The sequence below is a fragment of the Gymnoscopelus braueri genome (assembly GCF_963280865.1).
Source record: "Gymnoscopelus braueri genome assembly, chromosome: 4".
NCBI lineage: Eukaryota > Metazoa > Chordata > Actinopteri > Myctophiformes > Myctophidae > Gymnoscopelus > Gymnoscopelus braueri.
Window position 1 is genome coordinate 1,502,931 of NC_137605.1, and position 15,986 is coordinate 1,518,916.

Here is a 15,986-nt window from a genome sequence, read left to right on the forward strand (position 1 = left end):
GGAAAGGTATTTACTGTTACCCTACACTCTAAAACTACTGTTACAAACACAGACACCTGCTCAGTGGAAAGGTATTTACTGTTACCCTACACTCTAAAACTACTGTTACAAACACACACACCTGCTCAGTGGAAAGGTATTTACTGTTACCCTACACTCTAAAACTACTGTTACAAACACAGACCTGCTCAGTGGAAAGGTATTTACTGTTACCCTACACTCTAAAACTACTGTTACAAACACAGACCTGCTCAGTGGAAAGGTATTTACTGTTAACTCATTCAATACGGGAACACATATCTGTCATTTTAGATTTCTTTGGCTATTCAAAAATAGCAAATCTACAAGCTAGATCTACGGTCACTCTAATGTGTTTCTACAGATGGTAAACGGTCATGGGTTCGAGGTGAACCGCAGGGTGTACGTGGACTTTGAGGCCATCAGTCTCCGCAGGAAGTTCTTGACTGAACTGGAACCAGAAACCATCAAGTTGATGATCGGTACGTGGAACCGTTTCCTGCCTTGTTCCTGGTGGAACCGTCTTGACTGTTTAGAGTTGTAGAACATGTTTAGAGTTGTAGAACATGTTTAGAGTTGTAGAACATAAAGGATCTGTTGCTGTCCCTCCTTTCCTCAGGTTCCTTACAGATTGACAAGCTAGGTGTCCTCAGTGAGCTGTCGGCTAGCAAAAGGAAACTGTTTCCTGTGGGTTTTCAGTAAGTTGTTCTTTTTGTTCTCCATGTTTCAGTATAGTGTTATATCTGTCTTAACCACATGAACCCTAGTGTCCTTTTTCTGGGGAGAACATTCAGAGAAAATAGCAGATCTATCAGCTCTCACAGCACTTCGCATTAGTGGTGGGAAAAAAGGTTCATTTCAGTGAACGAACGATTTCGTTCACGTTCACGGCAATGATTCGTTCAAATGATTCGTTCACGTTCTCGTTCAGTAGCGCTATTTTCTAGTGTTCAAAGTTTACACTATAGATACTGTCCTCTGTCTGGTGAGACTAACACTATAGATACTGTCCTCTGTCTGGTGAGACTAACACTATAGATACTGTCCTCTGTCTGGTGAGACTAACACTATAGATACTGTCCTCTGTCTGGTGAGACTAACACTATAGATACTGTCCTCTGTCTGGTGAGACTAACACTATAGATACTGTCCTCTGTCTGGTGAGACTAACACTATAGATACTGTCCTCTGACCAGTTATATGAAGACAGGTTGAAAATGGGTGAAGTGGTCCTTTAACACATCCACCGCCAGAGGTTAATCTCATAATGTACTCACCAGTGCCAAGGTGTTTTTGTTGTTTTTTTGTTTTTTTCATGTCGCCATAGATCTTGTTAAAATCCTTAAGATTGAGCCGTGAACGGTCTGTTTACATCCGCGAGATCTCCCTGTATCTCCCAGTGAAGATCGCGTGTCAAACGGGGCATCCATGTTTGAGTTAGAGCGGATTACGTTAAACAGTGAAATGCGAGGAGAAAAAACTACAGGAAGAGAATTGAGTTTCAGTTTCGTCTGTAGAATGGGAGCGGGCGTGATCGTCGAAACCGGATCCCAAATAATTCTATTTCCTGTCATCAAACCGGAAACGGAAGTGGATCAAAAAAATTCCGAAAGTGCACCCGGACCGCGCATGCGCGAAAAGACCGCAGCCCGTAGGACTACGGGCTCGGCGCTTAACCGTTGGATTTAACGGCCCGTAGAACTACGGGCCCGGCGGTAAAGGTGTTAAGGCGATACACCGTTAACACACGTCTCTCTCTCTCTCTCTCTCTCTCTCTCCAGGTGCTCTCGCTGGTACTGGAGCACGGTGAACCCAACACGGCGCTGTAAATACACCTGTACGGTCCGGGAGGTCCGTCCACTGGTCCCTGAGAAACCTGTAGAGGAGCTGCCTGATCAGGGAGACAATCACACCACCGCTCACTGTCCCTGTCCTCTGTCTGGTGAGACTAACTCTATAGATACTGTCCTCTGTCTGGTGAGACTAACTATAGATACTGTCCTCTGTCTGGTGAGACTAACACTATAGATACTGTCCTCTGTCTGGTGAGACTAACACTATAGATACTGTCCTCTGTCTGGTGAGACTAACACTATAGATACTGTCCTCTGTCTGGTGAGACTAACACTATAGATACTGTCCTCTGTCTGGTGAGACTAACTCTATAGATACTGTCCTCTGTCTGGTGAGACTAACTATAGATACTGTCCTCTGTCTGGTGAGACTAACACTATAGATACTGTCCTCTGTCTGGTGAGACTAACACTATAGATACTGTCCTCTGTCTGGTGAGACTAACTCTATAGATACTGTCCTCTGTCTGGTGAGACTAACTATAGATACTGTCCTCTGTCTGGTGAGACTAACACTATAGATACTGTCCTCTGTCTGGTGAGACTAACACTATAGATACTGTCCTCTGTCTGGTGAGACTAACACTAGATACTGTCCTCTGTCTGGTGAGACTAACACTATAGATACTGTCCTCTGTCTGGTGAGACTAACACTATAGATACTGTCCTCTGTCTGGTGAGACTAACACTATAGATACTGTCCTCTGTCTGGTGAGACTAACACTATAGATACTCTCCTCTGTCTGGTGAGACTAACACTATAGATACTGTCCTCTGTCTGGTGAGACTAACACTATAGATACTGTCCTCTGTCTGGTGAGACTAACACTATAGATACTGTCCTCTGTCTGGTGAGACTAACACTAGATACTGTCCTCTGTCTGGTGAGACTAACACTATAGATACTGTCCTCTGTCTGGTGAGACTAACACTATAGATACTGTCCTCTGTCTGGTGAGACTAACACTAGATACTGTCCTCTGTCTGGTGAGACTAACACTATAGATACTGTCCTCTGTCTGGTGAGACTAACACTAGATACTGTCCTCTGTCTGGTGAGACTAACACTATAGATACTGTCCTCTGTCTGGTGAGACTAACTCTATAGATACTGTCCTCTGTCTGGTGAGACTAACTCTATAGATACTGTCCTCTGTCTGGTGAGACTAACTCTATAGATACTGTCCTCTGTCTGGTGAGACTAACACTATAGATACTGTCCTCTGTCTGGTGAGACTAACACTATAGATACTGTCCTCTGTCTGGTGAGACTAACACTATAGATACTGTCCTCTGTCTGGTGAGACTAACTCTATAGATACTGTCCTCTGTCTGGTGAGACTAACACTATAGATACTGTCCTCTGTCTGGTGAGACTAACACTATAGATACTGTCCTCTGTCTGGTGAGACTAACTATAGATACTGTCCTCTGTCTGGTGAGACTAACACTATAGATACTGTCCTCTGTCTGGTGAGACTAACACTATAGATACTGTCCTCTGTCTGGTGAGACTAACACTATAGATACTGTCCTCTGTCTGGTGAGACTAACACTATAGATACTGTCCTCTGTCTGGTGAGACTAACACTATAGATACTGTCCTCTGTCTGGTGAGACTAACACTATAGATACTGTCCTCTGTCTGGTGAGACTAACACTATAGATACTGTCCTCTGTCTGGTGAGACTAACACTATAGATACTGTCCTCTGTCTGGTGAGACTAACTCTATAGATACTGTCCTCTGTCTGGTGAGACTAACACTATAGATACTGTCCTCTGTCTGGTGAGACTAACACTATAGATACTGTCCTCTGTCTGGTGAGACTAACTCTATAGATACTGTCCTCTGTCTGGTGAGACTAACACTAGACACTGTCCTCTGTCTGGTGAGACTAACACTAGACACTGTCCCTGTCCCCCACCAAACACAACTCTGCGTGGGAGACATCAACATAAACCAAACAGCAAACACTTGGATACAAAATGCACAAGCATATCAGGATATGATTGCAAATAATGTACTAACTGACAAACCATACTTGTGAGAAGGAATGTGAGCTCATGGCATGGAGTCTCACATGAGAATGAAAAACCAAACGTAACTACTAAATACAGTTAACCCCCCAGTGTCCACTAGAGGACTGTCTGGGAAATCTGAACGGGGACTCAGTCAAATAAGAAAGACAGAATAAGGCAGAGACACGTTCACAGTTTGAGAAGAATCTGTGACATATTTTGATATCAAAAGGAGTTTCAAACCTTACAATTTCAGCAGGACAAGAAATGTATGCAACCTACCAGCGTTGAATGGTTACAGGTTTTATACAAACGACTTCAAACAATTCTCACAGCATCAAAAGACCTTCTGTCCCACATGGAGAAGAAACACCTGGCTCCTCCCCCTTTTGCCACCCACAACCATAGACTAGTTAATTTGTTTATCACCTTAGCATGTGAAGTGAAACAAAAGGACGTCTAGAACAGGTAACGCCACATGAATCTGTGGACGATACAGAAAAGTTCAGTTCTAAATGGAACATGACACCTTTTTTTTCTCTTTCTACCAGAATCTGAAGCCCAAGAGACGGTCTCACCCGAATCCCATCCCCCGTCTGAGGTGTCCTCCAGCAACCCAGCCCCCTCCTCCAAACCTGAACCCGGAGCCAGGCCAAAGATGCCCAGGAGGCCGGCTGGAGGAATGTTCCGGCCTTTGCCTAAGCCAGGTAAACAACCAATACATGTGATACATTTCAAGTCCAACTTTGAATCCAATATTAACTCTCTCAGTGCCAAGAGTTTTTTCATAAAGTACTCCCCCAGTGCCAGCAATTTGCGTTGTTTTTTTTGTTGTAATTTTTCATTCAAATAAATTATCTGATTGGGTGTTTAAACCCATAATACAGTTCTACCAGTAGAGAGCAACAAATCGACACATTGATGACCTCGCTGCCTCACTCGCCCCCTCCCAAACAGGCTCACGTCACATCCGGTCATAACCGGATGTTGACATTTTTGACAATCGTTGATCGGGCTAAATTACGATGCGATACACGACTACGATGACTGATCGTTACCCAGACCAAAGAGAGTAGACATGGACCTCTCCGTTGGTATTTTATACCGTGTGAAAAACCGTGACTTTCCCTATTCTGGCCGAAAATGACCGCAGGAAAAAAATGAGAACCGGAAACGGAATCTGCGTCATGAAACCGGAACCCAATGAGTCTGAAGGAGTCAGGAAGCGAAAGTGATCATGAAAAATAAACAGAATAGCGCGACCACAGTCAAAAGTAAAAACTCAGGATTTCTCGTGCTGGCACGGAGGGTACTCGGGAAAAACTCGGGATATCTCGGGGCGTGGCACTGAGAGAGTTAACACCCTCGTCATTCAGTTAGTTTCTGTCTAGTCACTCATGAGCACAGCATTCTTTGAGTGTTATGTTTAATGTGTTTGTTTTTGTATTTTAGTCGCTCGTAAACCTCACCACATATTGACCATAAGTGACCTGGAGGAAACTCGCAGACCACGGCGCCACAGCCCCCACTCGCAGCCCCCGGCGCTCCGCAGCCACATCTCCCCTCCTCCCCTGGGCCCCCACGCCGGCCCCGGGCCCATCACGCTCCGCGCAAACAAGTCGTCCCTGCCCACCTCCCCGCTCTTCCCCCTCGGTGCCTCCGACGGCCTGCTGACGTCTCCCTCGCCGCGCCCCGGCGCCGGTCGAAGCGCTTCCTCCGCCCGTGCTACCTCAGGAATGTTCCCCTACCCGCCGTGGCAAGACGGCGTGGGGGGGAGCTTCCCCTCCCCGGGCCTGGCCTTCTCGCCCACGGTCCAGCATTCCCCCCGCCCCCGGCTGTCGTTCGACCTGAGCCAGACGGACTCGGTGGAGGTGCCGCACAACTTCCTGGCGTCTCCGGAGCCCGAAGACGTTTCGGCGGCGAACGGCGCCTCGCCCTTAAGGGGCTCGTTCCACAAAGACCCCGACATGACGGAGGACTCTGAGCTGAAGACGGAGCTGGAGATCGAAGAGACTCTCCTGAACGAAGGCGTGGCCATGAACTGCGAGGCCCAGATCGTGGTGGAGGGCGACGGCAACCAGGAGGAGTTCTGGGGCCGGGCCCGGGAGGTTCACAAGAGGAAGTCTCGCGTGAAGTCTCTCCCGCGCGCGGCGCCCGCCGCCAGGGACAAGTTGGCCAACAGCTCGTCCGACGAGGACATGGAACACTATTTCGACTTCTCCCGCACGATAGTCAGCCGTGCCGGGGGAAGAGATCAACCCTCGTCCCCCTCCCCCCCCGCCCCCAGGCCCATTCCTCAGCTGGACGGCGTAGACGACGGTACGGAGAGCGACGCCAGCGTAGCCACCAACAACGCTACCCTGAAGGTCAAGGGCTCTAAAGCGGCTCAGAAAGCGGCTCAAAGCAAGACCGCTCCTTCTGAACCAGAGGCTTCGAGTAACGGTCCGAGCGCCGGCAGCCCAGAAGTCCCCAGAACGTCCTCCTCGGACAAGCTGACCCCATCGGTTCCTGTTTGTTCTGCCAGTGGAACCCCGGCCAACGGTCCGCCCTCAGACGCTGACGCCGGTCACTTAGACGAGGCAGACGGCGTTCTGGTTCCTCCACAGAGTCCCGCCGCCTCGCTGCTCACGCAGCAGAGCTCCAGCACTCCTCTAGAAGGTCACCCTGTCGCTCAGGAAGCCACTTTAAACAGTACGAATGTGCCTGAAGCCACGTACCCAGAACACCTGTTCCACGGGCCCGGCTTGGAATTCGCCTCGGAAACGCCTCTCGTCCTGGAGAGGTGCGACCCCCCCTCCCCCAGCGCCCACCTCACCGAGCTGGTTCCTCTGCTGGAGGACGCGGCCCTGGAGCCTGACGGAGACCCTTCGTTAGCGTACACCGCAGACAGCCAGGGGTCCCTGTTGGACCTCCTCCAGCCCTCCTCCCTCATGCCCGCAGAGATGCCCAATCCCGCTCAAGTCCTCGTGGACCATTTAAACATTAACCCCTCCTTGCCCGGCTTCGACCAGACCCCTCTGACGAGCATCACCCTCCAGCCGGTCGCGTCCGCGCAAGACTCATCCGCCCTGACGCCCCTGGACTGTCTGTGCACCAAACTGACCCCCTTCGGTCCGGCTCTGAACGCGGTCCCTCAGAACGACCCGCTGCTGTCTGCCACGTCTAGTACCAGCCACCCGGTGGCGGCTTATGGAACCGTGCCTATGTACTCCACACAAACGCAGCCCTTGGGTTCCGCAGCAATAACCATCGTGTCTTCCTCCGTGTCGTCTGTGTCCTCTCTGCCTGTCACCCTGTCCGCCCAGTGTCCGTCTGTCACCCTGTCCACCCAGTGTCCCTCCGTCACCCTGTCCGCCCAGTGTCCGTCTGTCCTGCCCTCCTCGGCGCCCATGATGATCAACGGCTACACCTCGTCCTCCGTGCAGAAGGAAGCCACGTCGGGCCACACCATCTCCATCAACTTCGCCACGCCCCGGCCGGCCCTGGAGCCCCAGCAGCCCCTGGTGTCCCAGGCTCTGCCGGGCCACGCCATCCTCACCGTGAAGGAGGTGGGCGGTCCCAACGTGGACCCCACCCCTCACGTGCTGCTGGTGAACCGCCTGGGCCAGATCTTCGTGAAGAACCCGGAGAGCAACACCTTCCAGCTGCCCTCGCCCAACTCCTCGTCCTACAACTGCGTGACGCAGATCGCCAGCCTGCTGCAGAGCAACGCCCTGTCGGCCACGCTGGCGGCGGCGGGCAACATGAGCGTCCCGCCGCTGCCGCCCTGCGCCAACATGACGGCCTCGCTGCCTCTCCAGGTCACGCCCATCGTCAACAACCCCTCCGCCATCACCCAGCTCCTCACGCACAACAACAACGGAGCCACGGCGTCCGCCAAAGCCAAGAAGACCAAGAAGAACTCCAGGGCGCCGCCGGCCGACGGCGTCGTCCTCCCCGAGATCAAGAAACCGAAGAAGAAGAAGGAGCCTTCCGCCTCCAGGAAGTTGAAGTCGGCCAATAAGGCGTCGGAGCTTCTCAAGCCCCTCCCCGTGGCGGAGAATCCCCCCCGCAACCCGGCCGAGAGCGCCCAGGCCATCATCAACGAGGCCATGGCCAGCCACTACACCCCCAAGTGGAGCGGGCCTCGGACCCTCAGCCCCTCCTCCCTGGTCCTCCCCCCCGACCTGCTGATCGACCCCGACACTCTGGTTCTGCCGGCGCCGCCCCCCGCCGTGTTGGCCTCGCCGCCCCCCCGCCCCCGCACCCACGTCCGCATGAAGAGGGTCTCCTCGCTGTCCGACCGCTACGTCTCCAAGAAGGCCAAGGTGGACTTCCTGGAGCCCGAGCCCCCCAGCCTGGCCGAGAAGGAGCGCCACACGCCCACCTTCGCCAGCATGTCTGTGTCCAGCAGGGCGTCGGGGGTCCGCATCAAGACCCCCACGGTGAAAGGAGTGCTGGACCTGGACAAGCTGAAGCAGGAGCCCTGCAGTGACTCAGACAGCTCAGGGTGAGAGTTCTATGTCCTCCTAAAACACCAAAACACCAAAACACCAAAACACCACCACACTGATGCATATTCTTCTATGTCCTCCTAAAACACCTTCCTGTGACGTGTTACTGAACAAACACTCTATAGTAATGATTACTATCACAATATAGAGCTATTTAACACTGTTACTGAACAAACACTCTATAGTAATGATTACTATCACAATATAGAGCTATTTAACACTGTTACTGAACAAACACTATATAGTAATGATTACTATCACAATATAGAGCTATTTAACACTGTTACTGAACAAACACTCTATAGTAATGATTACTATCACAATATAGAGCTATTTAACACTGTTACTGAACAAACTCTCTATAGTAATGATTACTATCACAATATAGAGCTATTTAACACTGTTACTGAACAAACACTCTATAGTAATGTAACTCCATATGTAACATCAGTATGAAGCACACTAACATTGGGGGAACAGAAATGGCTGACCTAAAGGTCTCATCACATCTGTGAAGGAACTGCATGATAGAACATCATTCTTTGACACTCATGTGTTATAAGTATGTCTTCTCTGCCTGTCAGTTATAACCTGGGTCATTTTGTATTTAGATATTGTTTGTCAATCCTCGTGTTATTAGGGAGAGGGAGATGATCTTCTGGGGGGGGGGGGGGTCTGTTCTGTCTGTTTTGTTTCACAAAAACTAAAAGCCAAAACTCACAAACTTGTGGCCCCTTTCCTAGTCTGTCTTCTGTCTGTATGTCAGTCAGTTACGTTGTGTTAACGCTGTGATGTCATGGTTCAGGTCGGGGTCGTGGGACAGTCTGTCCATGTCCAGAGGAGACCCAGCCAAAGCACCAGGCTGGGACACGGTGGGACACAGCAGCACCCTGACCGACTGGAACAAGTACTCAGGTAGTCTGAGGCACTTTAAACCCTCTGTACTGTACTTATAGCAGTGGTTTACAATCCGTTTCATATCTAGGTCCATTATTTATTCTGCATTTGAGCCACAGATTCACCATTTCATGAGATTTAGACCCTCAGACCCAAAACGTATTGAATATTTTGTTATTGTTGGATGTGATTCCATCCATGTTGTATTGATGTTGGTTCCATAGGAGAGATAACAGGCAAACGTTGATCAAAATAACAATTATTCTACATTCTCTAATTGTGTACTTCTTGTAAATGAAGTAATGCAGATGTTTAACAATAATGTAACTCTTGAGAGAGTAAAATGCTCTATATCCACTGCTCTATACAATTTACAAGTTAGGCATTTATCAGACGCTCTTAACTCTTACCCTGCCAGAGTTTTTTAGAGCAGTCTGTAGCCTCTGCCAGGGTTTTGAACGATTTTGTTACCTTTTCAAGTAGCCACAACATATTTTCCTCCAGTATGACTGATCCCCTGATGGTTGCTAATCACTGAGGAGATTCAGGTGTGGTTTCACAAATGTCAACGAGGTCATTGTGACCTCGTTGACATGTGTTGTTTGATGTTTGAAAATAGCTAAAAAAACAGTAGTTTTAAACCAAAAAACAATGTGAATTGTTTGTCCGTTTGAATTTTAACATTGAAGTGAATGGAGCAGCAAATCTTTGGAAATTGTTATCTCCTTATTCGTTTTGAATATCGAAACATTTTCAATACTAAATAATTAGAAAATCTTTTTAGGTTTTTTTTTTTGACGTTTATAAACGTCTTTGGCAGGCAACAGCTAATTTAATTTCTCTGGACATGAGTTGGTTTTGTACTTGGACTGCTTCTTTTTTTCCCCCTCGTTATTAGGTCATCAGAATAATGTTTACTGTTTACTGTTTTATCACAAAAGTTGTATTTTGATTCCACCTGAAAGTATAACAGTACCGATTATACACATGCATTCTAAATCAGTAGTTCTCACACTTTCAAGATTTTTCAAAAATGTTCAAAAATTGCAGGTGTATTTCGTGCCGCGTTGTGAGCTTGTATATCTGCTATTTTTGAATGGCCAACGCAAAAAAATCTAAAATGACACAGATGTTTTCCTGGCTTTAATGGTTAAAGATGCATTGCCATGATTCTGGTACTTCAGTCTGTCCATGGAGTTGACATTACTCTAGTCTATACCAGTGATTCTCAAGCCTTTTCATCTCAAGGACCCCCTGTTACATCATGCATTAGGCCATGGACCTCCATTTGATGTGTTTTGCATAAAACATCAACATATTGTGTTGTTGGTGTTTAGGTGCTGCTTCCAGCTCAGATGAGGAAGCTTTACCGTCAGATGAAGATGAAGATTATCCTCCCAGCAGAGACCAGCCTCACCTCCGCTTCCACATTACCAGCGACGATGGCTTCAGTGTGGAGGCAGACAGCATAGAGGGTGAGACCTTTATTTAATATTATACATAATTAATAACCAGTGTGGAGGCAGACAGCATAGAGGGTAAGACCTTTATTTAATATTATATAATAATTAATAACCAGTGTGGAGGCAGACAGCATAGAGGGTGAGACCTTTATTTAATATTATATAATAATTAATAACCAGTGTGGAGACAGACAGCATAGAGGGTGAGACCTTTATTTAATATTATACATAATTAATAACCAGTGTGGAGACAGACAGCATAGAGGGTGAGACCTTTATTTAATATTATATAATAATTAATAACCAGTGTGGAGGCAGACAGCATAGAGGGTAAGACCTTTATTTAATATTATACATAATTAATAACCAGTGTGGAGGCAGACAGTATAGAGGGTGAGACCTTTATTTAATATTATATAATAATTAATAACCAGTGTGGAGACAGACAGCATAGAGGGTGAGACCTTTATTTAATATTATACATAATTAATAACCAGTGTGGAGGCAGACAGCATAGAGGGTGAGACCTTTATTTAATATTATGCATAATTAATAACCAGTGTGGAGACAGACAGTATAGAGGGTGAGACCTTTATTTAATATTATACATAATTAATAACCAGTGTGGAGGCAGACAGCATAGAGGGTGAGACCTTTATTTAATATTATGCATAATTAATAACCAGTGTGGAGACAGACAGTATAGAGGGTGAGACCTTTATTTAATATTATACATAATTAATAACCAGTGTGGAGACAGACAGCATAGAGGGTGAGACCTTTATTTAATATTATACATAATTAATAACCAGTGTGGAGGCAGACAGCATAGAGGGTGAGACCTTTATTTAATATTATATAATAATTAATAACCAGTGTGGAGGCAGACAGCATAGAGGGTGAGACCTTTATTTAATATTATGCATAATTAATAACCAGTGTGGAGGCAGACAGCATAGAGGGTGAGACCTTTATTTAATATTATGCATAATTAATAACCAGTGTGGAGACAGACAGTATAGAGGGTGAGACCTTTATTTAATATTATACATAATTAATAACCAGTGTGGAGGCAGACAGCATAGAGGGTGAGACCTTTATTTAATATTATACATAATTAATAACCAGTGTGGAGGCAGACAGCATAGAGGGTGAGACCTTTATTTAATATTATACATAATTAATAACCAGTGTGGAGGCAGACAGCATAGAGGGTGAGACCTTTATTTAATATTATATAATAATTAATAACCAGTGTGGAGACAGACAGCATAGAGGGTGAGACCTTTATTTAATATTATACATAATTAATAACCAGTGTGGAGGCAGACAGCATAGAGGGTGAGACCTTTATTTAATATTATGCATAATTAATAACCAGTGTGGAGACAGACAGTATAGAGGGTGAGACCTTTATTTAATATTATGCATAATTAATAACCAGTGTGGAGGCAGACAGTATAGAGGGTGAGACCTTTATTTAATATTATATAATAATTAATAACCAGTGTGGAGACAGACAGCATAGAGGGTGAGACCTTTATTTAATATTATACATAATTAATAACCAGTGTGGAGGCAGACAGCATAGAGGGTGAGACCTTTATTTAATATTATGCATAATTAATAACCAGTGTGGAGACAGACAGTATAGAGGGTGAGACCTTTATTTAATATTATACATAATTAATAACCAGTGTGGAGGCAGACAGCATAGAGGGTGAGACCTTTATTTAATATTATGCATAATTAATAACCAGTGTGGAGACAGACAGTATAGAGGGTGAGACCTTTATTTAATATTATACATAATTAATAACCAGTGTGGAGACAGACAGCATAGAGGGTGAGACCTTTATTTAATATTATACATAATTAATAACCAGTGTGGAGGCAGACAGCATAGAGGGTGAGACCTTTATTTAATATTATATAATAATTAATAACCAGTGTGGAGGCAGACAGCATAGAGGGTGAGACCTTTATTTAATATTATGCATAATTAATAACCAGTGTGGAGGCAGACAGCATAGAGGGTGAGACCTTTATTTAATATTATGCATAATTAATAACCAGTGTGGAGACAGACAGTATAGAGGGTGAGACCTTTATTTAATATTATACATAATTAATAACCAGTGTGGAGACAGACAGCATAGAGGGTGAGACCTTTATTTAATATTATACATAATTAATAACCAGTGTGGAGGCAGACAGCATAGAGGGTGAGACCTTTATTTAATATTATATAATAATTAATAACCAGTGTGGAGGCAGACAGCATAGAGGGTGAGACCTTTTTTTAATATTATGCATAATTAATAACCAGTGTGGAGGCAGACAGCATAGAGGGTAAGACCTTTATTTAATATTATACATAATTAATAACCAGTGTGGAGGCAGACAGTATAGAGGGTGAGACCTTTATTTAATATTATGCATAATTAATAACCAGTGTGGAGACAGACAGTATAGAGGGTGAGACCTTTCTTTAATATTATATAATAATTAATAACCAGTGTGGAGGCAGACAGCATAGAGGGTGAGACCTTTCTTTAATATTATATAATAATTAATAACCAGTGTGGAGGCAGACAGTATAGAGGGTGAGACCTTTATTTAATATTATACATAATTAATAACCAGTGTGGAGGCAGACAGCATAGAGGGTGAGACCTTTATTTAATATTATACATAATTAATAACCAGTGTGGAGGCAGACAGCATAGAGGGTGAGACCTTTATTTAATATTATACATAATTAATAACCAGTGTGGAGACAGACAGCATAGAGGGTGAGACCTTTATTTAATATTATACAATAATTAATAACCAGTGTGGAGGCAGACAGCATAGAGGGTGAGACCTTTATTTAATATTATATAATAATTAATAACCAGTGTGGAGGCAGACAGCATAGAGGGTGAGACCTTTATTTAATATTATGCATAATTAATAACCAGTGTGGAGGCAGACAGTATAGAGGGTGAGACCTTTATTTAATATTATACATAATTAATAACCAGTGTGGAGGCAGACAGCATAGAGGGTGAGACCTTTATTTAATATTATACATAATTAATAACCAGTGTGGAGGCAGACAGTATAGAGGGTGAGACCTTTATTTAATATTATACATAATTAATAACCAGTGTGGAGGCAGACAGTATAGAGGGTGAGACCTTTATTTAATATTATACATAATTAATAACCAGTGTGGAGGCAGACAGTGTAGAGGGTGAGACCTTTATTTAATATCCTCCTATAATTTGTCAAACCTCTGTGGTCGACCGTGGTGAGAGAAACTGTGTGCCCGGTTCTCCTCACTGGCTGGAGCAATTGCTCTGATTTGCACACAGACATTGACCATTACCATGTGCACGGAACACCGAAGCCCGTTTTTCGCTTCCCCCAAATGTCAGCTGTTTCTTAGCCACACGTTTGCAACTACTTTCGCCTGCACACTTCACTGGGTGTGTGTTAGTTATACATAATAACCAGTGTGGAGTTTTATCACACTGTCAGAGCTTGCTTCACATCTGCTGAACTATTACAACACCAGTGGTTCTCAAACTTTTTAGTTTCAAGGATTTTCAGCTGTATTTTCCGATTTTCCGACATACAGAGTGTGTGATTGAACAGTCTGCCTGTAAAGACTATTATGATGTTTCTATGCACACGACCATGAATGAAATGCCTGAATATCCAGAATATTGATATATATTTATATATTAATATATTTTCCTATGTAACCCCCAGTGGCGTGGCGGACAGTGATGGACGGCGTGCAGGAGGCGCGGGCCATCGCCAGGCTGAGGGAGCTGACGTTCCTTGGCATGACGGGCAGCCGCATGCTGGGTCTGCTGCACGACGCCGTGCTCTTCCTGCTGGAGCAGCTGCAGGGGGCAGCGCGGTGCCAACGCTACGCCTTCCGCTTCTTCAAGCAGCTCAGCCAGGAGGAAGACCTGCCCGTCAACCCCAGCGGCTGTGCCCGCTCCGAGCTCCACCTGAGGTAATATGTGTGTGTGTGAGCCGTGCCCGCTATGTGTGGACTGTGCCCGCTATGTGTGGGCTGTGCCCGCTATGTGAGGGACTGTGCCCGCTATGTGTGGGCTGTGCCCACTATGTGTGGGCTGTGCCCGCTATGTGTGGACTGTGCCCGCTATGTGTGGGCTGTGCCCGCTATGTGAGGGACTGTGCCCGCTATGTGTGGGCTGTGCCCGCTATGTGTGGACTGTGCCCGCTATGTGTGGGCTGTGCCCGCTATGTGTGGGCTGTGCCCGCTATGTGTGAGCTGTGCCCGCTATGTGAGGGACTGTGCCCGCTATGTGTGAGCTGTGCCCGCTATGTGTGGACTGTGCCCGCTATGTGTGGGCTGTGCCCGCTATGTGTGGGCTGTGCCCGCTATGTGTGGACTGTGCCCGCTATGTGTGGGCTGTGCCCGCTATGTGTGGACTGTGCCCGCTATGTGTGGGCTGTGCCCGCTATGTGTGGACTGTGCCCGCTATGTGTGGGCTGTGCCCGCTATGTGTGGACTGTGCCCGCTATGTGTGGACTGTGCCCGCTATGTGTGGGCTGTGCCCGCTATGTGTGGACTGTGCCCGCTATGTGTGGGCTGTGCCCGCTATGTGTGGGCTGTGCCCGCTATGTGTGGACTGTGCCCGCTATGTGTGGGCTGTGCCCGCTATGTGTGGACTGTGCCCGCTATGTGTGGGCTGTGCCCGCTATGTGTGGGCTGTGCCCGCTATGTGTGGACTGTGCCTGCTATGTGTGGACTGTGCCCGCTATGTGTGGGCTGTGCCCGCTATGTGTGGGCTGTGCCCGCTATGTGAGGGACTGTGCCCGCTATGTGTGGGCTGTGCCCGCTATGTGAGGGGCTGTGCCCGCTATGTGAGGGGCTGTGCCCGCTATGTGTGGACTGTGCCCGCTATGTGAGGGGCTGTGCCCGCTATGTGAGGGGCTGTGCCCGCTATGTGTGGACTGTGCCCGCTATGTGTGGGCTGTGCCCGCTATGTGTGGGCTGTGCCCGCTATGTGTGGACTGTGCCCGCTATGTGTGGGCTGTGCCCGCTATGTGTGGGCTGTGCCCGCTATGTGAGGGGCTGTGCCCGCTATGTGTGGACTGTGCCCGCTATGTGTGGACTGTGCCCGCTATGTGTGGGCTGTGCCCGCTATGTGTGGGCTGTGCCCGCTATGTGTGGGCTGTGCCCGCTATGTGTGGGCTGTGCCCGCTATGTGAGGG

At 46.9% G+C, this 15,986-nt stretch overlaps 1 protein-coding gene across 1 annotated transcript in view; it reads left to right on the forward strand.

The window, feature by feature from the left end:
- Positions 1–15,986, forward strand: part of kmt2bb (lysine (K)-specific methyltransferase 2Bb) — a gene marked incomplete at its 5' end in the record, with an annotated part of 102,254 nt that overhangs the window by 73,685 nt on the left and 12,583 nt on the right. The window contains 8 exons of the mRNA XM_080427181.1: positions 383–500; positions 638–716; positions 1,800–1,960; positions 4,444–4,599; positions 5,345–8,381; positions 9,191–9,300; positions 10,620–10,757; positions 14,505–14,757. Of these exons, the coding sequence (XP_080283307.1) occupies positions 383–500; positions 638–716; positions 1,800–1,960; positions 4,444–4,599; positions 5,345–8,381; positions 9,191–9,300; positions 10,620–10,757; positions 14,505–14,757 (4,052 nt within the window). The remainder of the gene's footprint in view (positions 1–382; positions 501–637; positions 717–1,799; positions 1,961–4,443; positions 4,600–5,344; positions 8,382–9,190; positions 9,301–10,619; positions 10,758–14,504; positions 14,758–15,986) is intronic.